Here is a 16,738-nt window from a genome sequence, read left to right on the forward strand (position 1 = left end):
GGGTTTTACTTGTTATCAGTCCACCTCATCTCTCTCTCTCTCTCTCTCTCTCTCTCTCTCTCTCTCTCTCTCTCTCTCTCTCTCTCTCTCTGACCTTTCCACACTGATTTTATATGAGGAGAATAGATAATTTGTTTTCTTTATGCAGGAGGGACCTTAAAGGTCATTTAGTCTTTGAACATAGTAGGCAATAACTATTTGTTGAATTTATTCCAATCTAACTTTCTTTAGAAACCAAAATGTTATGGTTTTAAAAGCCTAGCCCTTTTTGAAACATGCTACCTTTAATTTAGCCCCAACAACTTCTTTCTATCTTACCAACCTATCCTTTACTGGAATCTTCCACATTAATGTAATAACCCTCCCCCCCTTGGAATGAGAGTGATCATTCCTGATGACATCCTGAGCTTGGGGGAAGAGGGAGGTGTTTTCCAGGCATGTATATCTCATGCCTGTGAGGCTTGCAATGTTGTGTTGAATACTAAGTTAGAAGAGCTGTTAACTCTGTGTGTAGAAAAGAAGCTACCATTTTCTCTCTTTCTTTAGGCATATAAAGGATGAGGACTACTTAGAGCTATAGAGGCAATTGCCCTCTCTCCTATTCAACTTCCATAAGACATGACTGCTTCTGTCTTTTAGTATCTGTTCTGTCCTAATCTTCGGCAAATGAGTATCCCATACCCAGGACTCATAGAGAGACCTAGTATGTTTCAAAAAGTCTGAAGTTCCTCAGAAGCAAAGCAATGTCTATAGTATCCCTATAGTTCAATGGTTGGTGAAGAAGCAGATGATGATAGATGAAGCATCTGCATCAGAAAGAGAGGTCACCAAAAGTAGAACTGAACCAGCTTGATCATTTTGTTATGGGGCTTATGACAAGAAATGATCAAACAATATCCAGTAGAGAAAAAATGTAAAATGTCTACTTAACTATCTCCCAAAATTTTTAATGTTCTAGTAAAGATCAACTCAAGGATCCCAACAGATTGTAGCCATATTTATACATTACTAAATTCTATTCTTATTATTCTGATCCTGTGCACTGTGCTTCTCCTATACTCAACATTCCTTTTCATGAGTGGGAATAAACTACCTGCCCCACACTTGATTCACGTTTATGCATTAATGATAATATTTCACTTCCTCCCCATTTTGAGGAAGCTCAGACATCATCCCTAGAAAGCCATGGTATGTGGTTATTAAGGAATTGAGGAATTAAAGAATTCTCACAAAAAAAGGAATGTGAGAATAGGGAACTAATTCTATTAATTAGAGGTTAGAATTCTCTAGCACTTACCCTAGTCCATAAGCCACAATCAACAGCTAGGTACATAATAGGGAAAGGTTCAGGACTCTATCCCCTGTGAATCCCACTAATAGTGTCTTTATGATAATATAGAATCTTCTATACTTAGAGAAGCTCATTCCCATGTCTGAACATTTAGGTCTTTAAGATTTGCACCTGCTGGTGTCTCCCTATTTTTGATATCAGGAGCCAATCACATACTCCTAGACAAAAATCCAATCTACCCTATAAAATAAATTGTCTTCACTTTTATCAATAAACTTCTCTGGATTCACGATAATGTATAATCCAGGTACTTCCATTCATCAATTAGGATGAATGACAATAGCTTGGCAAAATTGGTTGTGTCAAGTCCTAAGGATGGTAATATCAACAATCCTTCCTCCACTTGTTTTAGTCTGAATACAATGACATCCAAACTTCCAGTGACTTCTCTGACCATTTTCCTGTTGCCCCCCACCAACCAAATGAGGGTCTCTAGTTAGGTTTTGAGTCTTGTAATATGAGAGTTTTTAAAGTTTCTATTTTTAAAAAGTCCTATTTCTTTTTACCATTCCTGGACCATCTACCTCTTTTGTGAGAACTTCCCATTGGTCAAGATGCTATCATAGACTAGTATGCTTCCATTTTTACAGAAAACAAAAAGTATTAAACTGAAATTGTGGTCTCACAGTATCAGAGTCAAGATGAAAACTAATGTCTCCTAACTCAAGTGTTTCTTTTGAATTCTTTCATAAAATATCCTTTGAACATCTTGGAGCATGGGGGTTAAGATAAATAAACAAATTATATGTTTGTATGATTCAAACTATCTAAATAAAAATTTTAAAATTCAATCAGCTTGCTGAGTGAAGGGAGCAGAACCAAGACAACATTATACACATTAACAAAAACAGTGTGAGTTGATCAACTGTGCTGGATGCAGTTCCTCTCAACAATTCAGAGACCAAGACTTGTTATGAACAATGCCATCCATATCCAGAGGGGGAAAAAAACATGGAATCTGAATGTTCACTATTTAAAAAGTTTTCTTAAGTTTTCCCTTTCTATCTCATGACTTTCTTTCTTTCTCTTCAGTCCTAATTCCTTTTAGCAAAATGACTAATATGTAAATATGTTCAACACAAATGTACATGTACAACTTTTACCAGACTGTTTGCTGCTGGGGCGGGGGGGGCACTGAGAGAAAAGGAAAGGTGGTCAAAAATGTGTAACTTATAAATTTTCATTATCAATTAACAATTCAATCAAGTAGGTTTATGCTTTGTAAATATAATACTAAAATCTGGATAATTTATTATTTTTATTATTTTCTTCCATATATTCTGAGTCCTGTCTATTTAATCAAAGCTAACTATAATAAACATGAGTTAGTGATTTGATCCTGTTTTTAAAAGAAAAATTATTCTGATTTTTATTAGTTTCAGTTGTGTTCAACATTTCATTTTGTTACCCCATTTTGAGTTTTTCTTGGCAAAAAAACTGGAGTGGTTGACATTTCCTTCTCCAATTCATTTTACAGATGAAAAAACTGAAGCAAACAGATTTAAGTGACTTGTCCAAGGAAACATAGCTATTAGGTGTCTGAAGCCAAATTAGAATGCATGAAGACAAGTCTTCCTGACCCTTGGACTAATGTTCTAACCACTGCAACTTCTAGCTGCCCATAAATGATCAAAATACCAATCCTGGATTATCTGAGGATATTGTATTAACCAAAACATTAAAACATCAATATTTGACTTCTGAGTTCCTGAAGTTACAAGTTTGTGCATTTTGGGAAAATTCAACAAAAACTTTCTCAAACTACAAGTTTGAGTTAGGACTTCTAAAAATATATTTTAGAGACAAGTGAATGATATTGATCTAATATAAGGAGGATGTAACATGATTGAAAAGTTGTGATATTAAAAACTACAACTTTTAAAAGTAACCTGAAGTTTTGAGAGCTCTTTAGAGAATAAAATAAAACAATGTATTTAAAAATATTTTGGGAAAGGAAGAATACCACCAAAAAACCCCAAAACACTAAAATGTTAGTATTAGTCATTCCAGTTCTTGAAGGGATTTAAAAAACACATAAGAAAAGTACATTTATGAGCATTTTTAAATACAATGTTCAACAGAGATTCTCCTTCACAACCATCTCTAGAAATGTTAGAATGCATATTGGAAGGCACACAACAACTGCCATTCTTTAATCCTTTAATCTCTCTCTCTTCTCTCTCTCTCTCTCTCTGTAGAATCTGGCTTTTAGAATAGATAGGAAGAGAGATTTATCATTTATCAATCAATAATAGCCAGGAATAAGGGGAAGACTTTAAACTCTGATATTAGCATTTTGTAAAGGTAGATGGCTATTATTACATCTGTTGAATAATAGGTATTTTCCTTCTCCAATCAGAGAGTAAGCCTGGACAAAGAGAAGAAATGAAAACAGAAATGTTGTTATCCCTGCAAATTTTCAAGATACACATTATTTGGCACACACAGTAGGATGAGGAGAAGATTTCTCTTTTACTTTTCCTTCTTTCAGTACTGATTAGATCAGTAAAGAAATAAATAGAAAAGGACTAGAAAAAATTACATAGGATTTTTCTATGACCTTGATATATTCCCTGTCATAAGGCCTGAGGAGGACATAACCTAAGCATTCTCCTTCAGGCAGGACATTTAGACATATTGTTGATTAGTTCTATTAAATTGTATTTTTTCCTTCTTTATTTTTTAATATGTTTTAAAGGATAGTATACTGGGGATGGGAGAAAGAAAGGACAAAGTCAGAAATGATTTCAGAAAAGAATCCATTAGATTGTAAGCTGCTAGAGGGTAGGAACTGTCTTTCTTTTAATTAATTGTAACCCCAGAACAAGTTCTGATACATAATAGGTGCTTAATAAATGTTTATTGGATTGGATTATAGTGAAAAATGGAAGTGCTGCATAAAGAAATATATCAACAAAATGGGTAAGATATGTGATTTAAGGGTAAGATGTGTGAAATGGGCTTTCCTTGTGGCCATTGTGAAGGTGTCAATGGGATGGCACTGTTGGCAGTCATGATGATGCAGATCACCAGCCCACAACCCGGGTGCTACTTGGACTCCAGACTCTGGTGTTTTGAGAATCTGTGGAGACTCTGCCATGCTTCTCAACTGGTTGAGACCGGGACAGGTGCTGTGACTGTTTTTTCATCTCATTCACATCTAATTCCTGTAGAATCTCTTCCAAGGAGGAAATATCTAAGTCACTATCATCTTCAGAAAACTGTAGTAAGAATGGGAAAGAATGAACAATCTTATAAATGAGGAAATAAGTAATTGGGTTTATACTACATCTAAATTAAACTGAAGTCAAAGTATTTATTTGGATAGAAAGTGGTAAGAAGGAAGGAATATTTTTCCCTAACCCTCAGATGCCATTCACTTTAGAAATTGCCTCTAAAAGCTTGCATTATACTTTGTATTCCTAATAAACTTCCTGCTTGGTAAATAATGGTTAATTATAGTAGCTAGCATTTATTATATTAATATTTATGAATCACTTTATAAGATTTTATTTCTTTTGATTCACATAAGAACCTTATGAAGCAGATGCCATTACTATCTTCCATTTTATAAATGAAGAAATTTGAAGCAGAGATAGATCAAATCCTTGTCCAGGCTACACAATTGATTGCAAACTTTAAAATTCAGTATAAATAAATGACTCAATTGTCATCTATTTTTTTCCACTAATCCAAAGATTACTGGAACTCAGTTTCTTAGATTTGAAAAATGTAAAACCCAATCTACATCAAAAGGTTTCAATGCCAAATGCTCTGAAATGCAATAAATCACACAAGTGAACTAATTGCTGCAATTAATAATACAAACTATTATGTATTATACATCCAGCAACATAGTTTCTTCACAATGACAAATGAGATTGACAGTACTTCTATTTCATTTAAGAGGAAACTGAAAAGGAGGTTAAAAAACTTACCCAAAACAAAAAAAAAAAACAAACAAAAGTATTTCCATAAAATATTTGATTCTTTATTTGATAAAACAACCTAAAGTCATTTCTTTTGGCATTTATCAGATAATTTGTGTCTCTTAAGTATTCATTTGCTTTTTTCCCTAAAACTAGTCTTCCATTCTTTTTCCCCCATTAATAACCTCATTGATGAGTATCCATCTGAGCCCAAATGGATCTCCAGTAACAGCACTTAGGAAAGACCATTTATTGGTGCTGTTGTTTAGTTGTTTCAATCATGCCTGACTCTTCATGACTTCATTTGGGTTTTCCTTCTCCAGATCATTTTACAGATGAGGAAACTGAGGTAAATAGGGTTAAGTGTCTTGCTTAGGGTCACACAGCTAGTGTCTAAGGTCAGATTTGAACTCAGGTCTTCCTAATTCCAGATCTGGCACTCTGGGCACTGTGCCACTTGGTTGCACAAGACCATCTTGTAAATCCTTAATAAATGTTAATTGTTGATGTACCCACATCCTCCATTGTTAGCTGACCTTGAATAAATCACTCTTGTATTCTCATTCTACTCAACTTGGTATTGAACTTAAATATACCAAAGAGCAGATTAGGAAATAGAGGTAGTTTGTGACACCTTGCTCTGAAATACCCTTTACATTTTTTATTTTATTTTGATTAACAAAAATTTATTTTTCTCTCTTTTTCACCTATTTTTATCCTTCCTCCAAAATGAAGGTTAAGAGAGAGAGAGAGAGAGAGAGAGAGAGAGAGAACAAGTAAGCATAGGTTAGCAAAACAAATTCCCTCATTGGCCATTGGCCATCCTGGAACTTTTCCTACACAGAAAAGTATAAGCCATCTGGGAAACCATCTTTGCAGCTGCTACACCATTCTTATATGGGGTACTTTCACATCATCATATGCAGATGTGGTACCCCCCCAGGATCTCATTTTCATCTCAACCAATGATAAAAAAATATCCTTTCAGAAATCTCCTGTGGACTGGTATGAAAACTTAAGTTGCCACATAATCATTTATTTGAAGAGGCATTTGCCTCCAAAGTAGGATCTGAAATAGATAAGAAAAACTAATCAAGTCTCATTTTTATTTTAATTTCCTCAAACTCAAGGAGTCATCATTCCAGTTACTACTGTGAATAATCATAATGTAAATGTAAATGACTAACTTTCAAAGGAATGCATATGACTTACATTAAATTCTTTATTTATTACCTGGGGTTTCTTTACTGAGATAGTTGTTTTAGAGGGTCCAGCATCTGAAGCTAAGAAAAGGTTCACTCCTCCAGCAGGCTTCTTTCCAGGGGCAACTAGCTGTTTTTCTAGAGTTTTGGCCATTGACTGGACTCGAGTTCCTAGGTAAGAGGCAAAGATCAGCATTAAAAGAATGGGAAGCCAATATTCCACTTTTGAACCACCTGGTCTAAGTGATGTAAATTTGAAGTAAATGAAGAAGAAAGATCAAAAGAAAGAAGAGTAAAAAGAAAATTAGGAAGAAGATCATGAAGAAGAGCTTGTGTTTGTTGAAAAACAATTAATTAGCAGTTATTGTGTCTACTGTTGTGCTGGTAGAGAAATTCCCTCCATGCATACAGATCAATACCTCCTCTTCAATTTAACCTCAGGGTTACTTCCCTGGGGCATGGAAAAGTTGGGTAATTTATTGATGATCATTTAACTAGTCTATATTTGAGACAGAACTTAAGCCCAGGTTTTCCTTACTCTAAGTTTCTACCCATGACTCTATACTACTTCTCACTCTGCACAGAAAAGAAGGTAAATAAATATTTGCTAATAGAGATAATGATTGTGATGTCTCAGTGTTGTTACTGAGTCATTTTTTCAGTCATGTCCAACTCTTCATGACCCCATTTGGGGTTTTCTGGCTAAGATGCTGGAGTGGTTTGTCCTTTTCTTCTCCAGCTCATGTTACATATGAGAAAACAGACAAAGTTAAGTGACTTGTCCAGGGTCACTGAGCTAATAAGAATATGAGGCCTTTCTGCCATGATGACTAACTAGTAAACAAATGTTACAATGGATGAGCAGGCATTCTTCTAGGTTTCCTTTCAATTTCAATGAGAAAAATTATAAATTATGATAGGAGAAAGAATATAAAATTCTCTCTCTAGAGGAAAGGGATAGAAAGCAGAAAAAAATTACTTTAGGAAATTGTAGGTGATTCTTCTCTAGATTTTTTAACTAGTCTACGATAAATGGAAACTATGATAACCTTTCAAGATCCTGTTGTTCCAGGATCTAAAAGGTGAAAAGCCTAAAGCTGCATGAGGCTAATTAATTAAAATGAATTTCTGAAAGTTAATTAAGCAAAGGAGCTGGGTCAAATAAATAGGTAAGATACCCATTAATTTTTGTGATCTCTCTGTTAACATAGCAGATCATCAGAAAATAACATTGGTTTCTTTCTATGTATCATTTATAGAAAAAATGCCAACACATACACAAGAAGGTTAAAGGACATTTAAATTAACCAGATAAAACTGGATCATATGTACTTCATCAATCAAGTGCTCACTCACCTGTGGAAGTTTTTCCACTAGAACTTGTCATAGGTTTAGGGACTTTCTCATCAGAGGTTTCAGTATCAGACCAATCCCAATCATTGTCATCTCTAGCAGCAATCCTAGAAGGGGCTTGAAGATTTAAATGGGAAATATGATCTTCTTCTGAATCATCTTCAGATGTGAAAGGTGGGGTGCTAAAGTATGCAAATATAGATAAAAGGTAAAGTCACTTCTGTGGCAACATGAGTAACACTTTAAAATATAAGAGAAATGAAATAATAGGTGGGAAAGTATTCCAGAAGGTAAATACTAGAAAGTACCAAAGACTCAAGTAATGCAAGTTTTTTTGAGGGAAGAAGTTTTTTACATTTTATTTTTCTATTCTTTAGCATCTAATGTGTTGGAGAAAGGGAATTTAATAAGTGTTTATTGGATTGCGTTGAATCCTAGTCTAATTTATGTCAACAAAGAAACTCCCAGTTCCCTATTGTAAGTTGTCCTAGTGGATTTCCATCCTCTATTTGAAGATTTCCAGTGATGTAGAACTCACTTGCTGGGGTAACTTATTGTATTTCTAGATAACTCTAAGGAATGAATTTTTTTCTTCTATTAAACCTTAGTACTTGACATTCCATGGCTAGTAATTAGAATAACAGATTAACTTTACTAAGCAAAACAAGTCTAATACCTTTTCTGAATAATTAATTTCCAAATATTTTACAATAACTATCATATCCCCCTAAGTTTTCTCTTTTCTGAGGTAAGCATCTCTAGAACCTTCATATCATCCTCATGTGGGATGGTTTAGAGTCCCTCCAACTTGTCCCCATCTTTCCTAAAAGGTATTTCTGAGAACTAAACACAGTGCTTCCAATGTGATATGCTTAAAGGATTATGGCATTATCTTCCATCTTCTGGCTACTCTGCTTCTCTTGAGGTAAGCTAAGGGTATATGACCTTCATTTAGATTAACAGTTCAGGGCCTGAAGTCAAGAAAGCTCATCATCCTGAGTTCAAGTCTATGTGACAGTGGGCAAGTCACTTAATCCTGTTTATCTCAGTTTCCTCAACTATAAAATGAGCTGGATAAGGAAATGGTAAACCATTCCAGTATCTTTGCCAAGAAAACCTCAAATGGGGTCATGACTAAATAGCAACAGCCCAGAAGCAAAAACTACCCAAGTTCTCCTCTATGGGTATACCAGTTTAGATACACAAATCCTGGACTAGTTTTGCTTTTATTGGCTGATTACAGGTAACTTCATATGGTAAGGGCAAGCATAAACATGGAGATGATGAGGCAAAACAAAAGAACTGTTTGCCTTCAAGAGTATTTTATATTCTACTTGGTAGATACAGTATATAAACAGATATGTCTATATGTGATATTTTGAGAGAATCTGAAAATCTTTCATTGGCAAAGACATCCTCATTCTATTAGCCAGAGCTTGAATCCTGGCATCTCACTTCCTAGTTTCTCTTTGCTCCTTTGCAAGGAGAAAACTTCTTTGTGTTTTCATAAATAGATCTGAGATATCATTGATTCATTATTTCCCTCCCATGATGCATCTAAGATACTATTCATACGTACTTATCTTGTGAGATTCCTTCTTGTCCATGTTGTTGCTATTGCTAAATCATTTTTCAAGTATGTTTAACTGTCTGTGTTTTCATTTGGGGTTTTCTCAGCAGAGATACTACAGTGGTGTGCGATTTAGATGAGGAACTGAGGGTTAACAGGGTTAAGTGACTTCACCAGTCCCTGAGGCTGCATTTGAACTCTTAAAGATGAGTCTTCCTGATTCCAAATTCACTGCTCTATCCATTGCACCAGTTAGCTGCCCCTTTCTGTCCATAGCACCCCAAAATTTCTCTATAGAGAGTCCAATTAATGTTCAAGATGCTATCCTCACTTTTTCCAGACATATGAATACAAGTGGAGCACTCTGATTGCCTACATGTCATCTTTTATTCGTACCCCATGATCAGATAATCAGATAATCCCTGATATATAGTTCATTAAATGTTTGCTTATTGATTGGTTAGTTGGTTTAATCATTCAGGGACCCCAAACAACTCTAAAACAACAAATAGAAGAGCAATTTGCATTACTAGAAGGAAGTTTCTCCCTGAAGTTCCCTAGACTAATAAAAATCACAGATCCAGTCTGAAAAAAAAAATCAATGAAGTAGACGTCAGAGAGGCTAAAGCAATGTAGTCATTCTTACTCCCCACCACCCCCTCCCCAAACTGAAATACCCTGTTTTCCAAATATGCCAGAGAATGACTTCATTATGTACCCTGAGAACCACTCTCACCTCTAATCCCCCAAGTATAGGGGCAATTTGGAAATCAAATTATAAGGAGAGGGGCAATTGGCATGGTATACCTGTGACACTCTCTACTTTCCAATCAATCTCAGGTATTATAACTGTCCTTGACATCTGCTCTTAAGTAGGGGATCATTAGAAGGACCAATTTATCCTGAGATTAATTAGCTATAGTCTAGACTGTATACTTATGCAGAAGGGTATACAGACAAGCAGGGTCATTTTCTTATCATAAAGATTAAATTTAAAATATATTACATTTAACCTACATTAAATTTAATGTAAATTTAACATATATTAAAAAGCTGTACATTATCAGAAGTCACAGGTGTTTTTTTAAGTGAGCTGAGCTCCTACCTTTATGTCATGTGTTAAACACTAGTAATTGTCATTATACCTGTAGGCAGGGATAGATTGGAGACAGCTCAAACTGGTTTCTTGTATGTGAGCTGATAAATTTTCAGTTGAGCATATATACCTTGGCTGAAAACTAGGGCTTAATTTATTATTTTATGCATTATCTAGACTTCAGAAAGTGATGAAGAAAATTTAAATAACACAGATAAAACTTAAAAGAATGTTCTATAGTGTTTTCCCACTCCCCTCAATTGTTTTGTTAAACAAACACCAACATACTCTGCTTTCTAAGAGTATATTTAAGTTCTGGAAGGAAAAATTTGGGAGTGAAAAAAGGAGTAGAGTTTAGCTTGGGTTTAGCCATGCATATGGCTACCATTGAGAGAACAAAGACAGTAGCTATGAGGTTTGATCCTACCTCAACCCAGGCCCAGGGGAAGCAGGAGGACCTGTAGAACCATGAACTTTGCTCCGTGGAGTTGGAACTGGTATCTTTGCTGTGGCGGGAGTGTGGTTAACTTTGCTCTGAATTGTTGTTGGTTTAGGTGATGCTGTTCGTTGAGACTGTGATTCAACTTGAAGTGTTCTGGACTTTTGTCGAGTTTCTCTTATGAGCAATGGACTCCTCTGACCTTTGACTAGAGAAACAAATAGGACTGAGATAAATATACACTCACACCAACCACAGATAGTAATCCTGAGTTCTCAGAAAAAAAAGCAAAACTCTTCACTGGAATATTAGAAATGAAGAAGCTGGGAAAAAAGTGGAGGAAAAAACTCAGACACAGTCAAGTCTTGTACAAATACATTGAATATTATTTTCAAAAAACTCCTGAGTATATTGAGCATTGGAGTAGAGATCAGAGAACTAGAGTTAGAATTCCAAACCAGTCACTAGTTAGAGTCTTTGGGTAAGTCATTTCCCCTTCCTAAACCTCAATTTCCTCATTTGTAAAATGAGAGCTAGGACTTGGAAGATCTCCAATTTCCTTTCTAGCTCTAAAATGATATCATTCCCGTTCTAAATAAAACATATCCCTTTATGAATAATAGGCCTTCAGTACAAATTTGTTTAAGTTAAATTGAATTTATTTAAAAATAGATTGCCTATTGAGAAAGGTAGCTTATATCAATCTGAATATTCTAATACCTCAAGGTATTAGAACACTTAAAAGAGAAGATTAAGGGGTTGGATTATTACCAGTAACCCTTTCAGTCCTAAGATTCTCTCACTCTATACCAGAGAATTCCTGAATTCCTTCTCTGGGAAATGGGCTATGCAGCCTCTGCTTTCAAATTAATTTAGATTTGGTAAGAAATTTCCAATTAAGTCCCTGGGTGGCAGTATTTACCTGAGTCTCATGTTTTGAAGAAATTCCAGAATACAAAACAAAAAATAAACAGGAAATACTGTTGCTTATTTTTACAGCCAAGTCACCCTAGTAACCTAAGCCACATTCCCAGGAATTCTAGTCACCAATGCCTCTCAGTTCAGCAATATATATTCACCCAGACTTCATCATTCAAGTCTGTATTCTACTAAATTACTTGGGTCTGGAGTGTAGGAAAGTCCTCTTTCTTCTTAGCAGAACTATCTGGTCCTAGACTTAAATGTGTTAGCTGAAATTTCTATAACAGAGAAGTTGAAAATTCAAACACTGAGCATCTTCATTGTGAATTTATTCATTCTACTCTGGATGTAAGAATTCATCCAAATCAAATGTCCTAGTATAAAAGAGCATATTTACCAAGAAGTGGGTTTTTTTTCTGAGAAAAATGAAGAACAGAAGAACTTGCAATAAAAATAAAGTAAGAAAAATGTTAGCTTGGAAACAAGAAAGCATAACATCAAACAATAAGTCTGTACTGAATACTTACTATTGAATGAGAGAATATCTGTAAAAGTGTTTACTATCCATTATGCTAATCTTATTACAGTTATTATCTTATCACAACATCCCTTGGAAGTATTATTATTATTATTGTTGTTATTGTTATTATTCCCATTTTACATATTAGGAAACTGAGGCAAACAGGGGATTAGTGACTTTCCCAGGGTCACAAATTTAGTGAGGAAACAAGTCTTGTCTCTAGGTTTAGAACACTATGTACTATGATACTGTCTAGCTGCCCCACCAACTGAATTAGTTCCTTCTCTGGACCTCAGTTTTCTCCTCTAAGTTGAGTTCTCTAAGCCTAGATCTGTCCAGATGTAAAAATCTATGATTCTTACACTAAGCAAGAGAAGTAAATGATTATCTTAGCCTAGTTATTTAATCTGTCTAGACTTCAGTTGCCTCATCTGTAAAAGGAGAGATTTAGAAACTTGACAGTCTTTAAGAAAGGATCTTTCAATTCTGATTTTTTCCATAGTCCCAAGTTTTGCAAACATTGATATATACTATTTGGAATTCCCCATGTTTCACGCACAGAGGTTTCCAGAGAAAATCCCTCCACATACCTACCTGCAGCCACATTAGCAGGTTGTAACAAAAGGTTCTCCTTCTGCTGCCTTTCAATGGTTTTTTGAGTTACTTCCTTGACAAGCTTGTCCCTTAGTTTCAGGAGTTCTGAAAACCTCTTGGCTTTCTGTTCTCTGTGGACTTTTAACATTGCTTCCAGATTTCTGTGAGTTTGAGCAGAAATTCCCTTTATGCCCTAAAATAGACAAAATAAATGACAGATAAAGGTATATTAAGAATCTGGGGGTGGCTAGGTGGTGCAGTGGATAGAGCACGGACTCTGGAGTCAGGAGGACCTGAGTTCAAATCCTGCCTCAGTCACTTAATAATTACCTAGCTGGATGGCCTTGGGCAAGTCACTTAACCCCATTGCCTTGCAAAAAAAACTGAAAAAAAAAAAGAATCTGGGTCAGAATCCCAAGGACTCATGAGGAAAAATGTTATCTGCCTCCAAAGAAAGAATTGATGGAGTCTGAATGCAAATTTTTACCTACTTTAGTTTTCATATTTTTTTAAATCTGTATATTCCTTCATAAAATGAATAATGTAGAAATAAGTTTTGAATGACTAAACATGTATACCCTATATCAGATTGATTACTATTTCAGGGAGAGGAAGAAGAGGAAGGGAAAGAAAAAATTTGGAACTTATTTCTTAAAAATGAATGTTAGAAATTGTTTTTATATGTAATATAAATATTACATATAATATGTGGAAAATAAAATGTTACTAAAAGGGTATCTGTGACAGAAAAGAGATGTTCTTTTTGTAACTTCTCTTTAGCATTAATCCTAAATATGCTTTCCAGGTTATGAGGAATAATAATGAGAATACTAATAATTAATAATAATAACTCACATTTATATATCACTTTAAGGTATACAGTGCACTTAACAGAGTTTATATCATTTGATTTCACCAGATCCGTGAGGTAGGAGTTATTTTTATCTTCATTAAAAGCTGAGGAAACTGAGACTTGGAAACATTGCTCATTTTCACATAATTAGTTCTAAAATGAAATTTGAACCCAGGCTTCCTAACTACACAAAGAATCACCTAGATGGTGCAATAAGGCAATGGAGCTGTAATCTGGAAGCCCTGAGTTCATATCCAGTCTCAAATACTTTCAAATGATGGGACCGGGACAAGTGTCGTCACCTCTATCTCAGTTTCCTCATCTCTAAAATATGGTTAATAATAGTATCTACCATTCAAGGTTTTGTAAGTATAAAATGAGATAATATTTGTAAAGTGATTTGTAAAACTTAAAACATTATATAGTTACTATTGTTTTTTCATTGTTATTATACTCTGCTCTCACTCCTGATTATAGAAGTGGATTTCCCATTAACAAAGCAACAAATCTGAAGACTTCACCATTCTAATGCTTTAGAGCAAAATACAATTCATTAATATGCTAATTGTTTTCCTTCTGGAAAACTATTTCCTTCCTTCAACTATTACATATATATATATATATATATATATACACACATATATGTATATATATATAATCCAGCTATAACTAAAAACAAGGAACAATTAACAAATTTCTTAATTATATATAAAAATTCTTAATTATATATGTCAAAGATAATTCATTAGCTTAAGAAAATCTTATGTCTTGATTTCAGGTTTCAGAAGCAAGTGAAAGTGTTTATAGTTACTTCTTCATTCACTGAAACTTGCCCTTTTTAATCCCATGCTTTCCAGTTTTTCTTCCAGGGTATCCTCTAGAATTGGTCGAAACTGCTTCAGCAAGTTAGGATTCCTTCTTAGTGCTTCCAGTACCTTTTGCTTTCTATCTAAAGAGTCCTCCAACTCTGAAACAGAGTCAAATCAATGGAATTAGTTAATCCTTTTAGAATGCCTTCAATCCCCATCAGAACTGCTTTACAAACCTGATCACAATTGTAAGGAATGCCCTCTAATGATAACTGTAATGCAAGCCTCTGATAAAAGATATCTGAATACAGTTTCCTAATGAATACACCTGTGGGCAACTGCACAGCAGGGTTCACTTTCAGCAAAAAACACAAAAGACACAAACTCAAACTCAAGACTTTTAGGATTCCCCACATCTGACCTTATGAGTTATTAATTTGTTTATTCTGAATTTGTCGAACAAGAAGTAAAAAGATTATTTTCGTCTATGTAGTAAAAGAGAAAAAAAGAAAACTATACATGAAACTACAGCTTTCTTTTTTGTACTGCTTGTTTTTCTCCCATACCTCCTGATCTTTGAGGGAATTTTTGTTCTAGTCTACTTTGACTAACTTTCTAGCTATTTCACCCTTGATTTAACCCTACCCATTAGTAACTACAAACTCTCCTCCACCCTGCCCCTCATATTTCCATATCACTGATTTTTTTGGGTTTGACAACTTTGATGATGCCCATCCTCTATCCAGTCCAGGTTACTGTCTGATCTCTTTAACTGTCTGATCTCTATTTGCTGTCCAGGACCTAGACTGAATGACACATCTCTACAATCAAAGCTGGGTACATCAAAGTTAATTCAGCTTGACAGAATAAGAAGTGATACTTAGGATCATTCCAAATTCTACTTTAATTCACCATTTCTTTACTTTGCCTTTCCTTAGGATTTATATGGACTCATTTTATAACAACCCTTTTTTATACAATAGATAATTCCTGAAAATAAATGTAATTTGAATTCTCAAATATGTACATAATCATATACATTCATGTACACATATGAATACATATAGTATATAAACATATATAAAAGCATTGGAAAGTTAACTTTTTATTTTTTGAAAATCTAATAATTCTTGAGAATCAGTGCAAGCAAACAATTTTCCTTTCAATCTCTCTCCACTTCCAATTTATATGTTTTTGTGAATCTGAATTTTTTAGATGCAAAATTATGTTTGCTTAAAAAGAAAGTAAACTGGTAGCAATGAATTGGTTATATTTTAAGCATTCTTTAATCTTTCTTTTGATAATGTTTGGAAGATGACATAAACCTCAAAATCTAAGGTCAGATCCATTTTTTTCCTTTTATACCTTGATAAAAACCTATCACAAGGCTTGCTAACACTATGTGCCAGGTGCTTTAAACATGTGATCTCATTTGATTCTCATAACAATCCTGACAAATAGTTACAATTATTATGCTCATTTTACAGATGACTAAACTGAGGTTGAATTCCCTAAAGGCAAACAGTTAATAGCTATCTGAAGTCATATTTGAACTTAGGTCTAACTCAGCAGAACTACTTTTCAAACTTGATCTCCAGACCTAGCAGTCTATCCACTGCACCATCTAGCTGCTCTGCAAATGCTACAAGATCTAACTAAGGAAGTATCTTTCAAGGAAATAATGTGGGATGATTTAGAAAGAAAAGGGGAAGGCAAGGAAGAGTATCAAGTATATTTTGGTATTGCATGATTACATACATGACATGTAAGTATATATAAATTAACAACAATCATTTTTAAGTCACTTTAAGAAGTTTGGTACATAGGGAGCTGGTTTTAAATACAGGAAGACCTGGGTTTGAGTTCTACCTCTGAAACATACTGAACATGTGATGGTCACCTGGAAGTTCCCTATATCAGCAAAATTTCAGTTCCAGTTTTTCTTTATTCTATTATCTTAGATAGATTATTTAGCTACAGAGATAGTTTATTAACTGTTTTGGAATGACTAAAAATTCTAATTCCCTACTTTTTAAAAAAATGGACTCTGTCATAAAATACAATTATCCAGATGACTGAGGAAAATCAGAAAAGGATTCCC

General features: G+C 34.5%; 1 protein-coding gene across 4 annotated transcripts in view; it reads right to left on the bottom strand.

The window, feature by feature from the left end:
- Window positions 1-3,930: 3,930 nt before the first annotated feature.
- The window catches only part of DZIP1L (DAZ interacting zinc finger protein 1 like), a 64,439-nt gene continuing 51,631 nt past the window's right edge, over window positions 3,931-16,738 (bottom strand). For 2 of the 4 annotated variants that reach the window (XM_074214848.1, XM_074214849.1), the window contains exons 11-16: window positions 14,662-14,795; window positions 12,976-13,168; window positions 10,929-11,148; window positions 7,839-8,017; window positions 6,514-6,653; window positions 3,933-4,572 (exon numbers count right to left, since the gene is read on the bottom strand). In XM_074214848.1, coding sequence (XP_074070949.1) covers window positions 4,378-4,572; window positions 6,514-6,653; window positions 7,839-8,017; window positions 10,929-11,148; window positions 12,976-13,168; window positions 14,662-14,795 — 1,061 coding nt within the window. In that variant the 3' untranslated portion in view covers window positions 3,933-4,377. Of the gene's footprint in view, window positions 4,573-6,513; window positions 6,654-7,838; window positions 8,018-10,928; window positions 11,149-12,975; window positions 13,169-14,661; window positions 14,796-16,738 lie in introns of all 4 variants that reach the window. The other 2 variants (XM_074214850.1, XM_074214847.1) reach the window with 2 other exon arrangements.

This window comes from Macrotis lagotis, chromosome 1 (genome assembly GCF_037893015.1).
Source record: "Macrotis lagotis isolate mMagLag1 chromosome 1, bilby.v1.9.chrom.fasta, whole genome shotgun sequence".
NCBI lineage: Eukaryota > Metazoa > Chordata > Mammalia > Peramelemorphia > Peramelidae > Macrotis > Macrotis lagotis.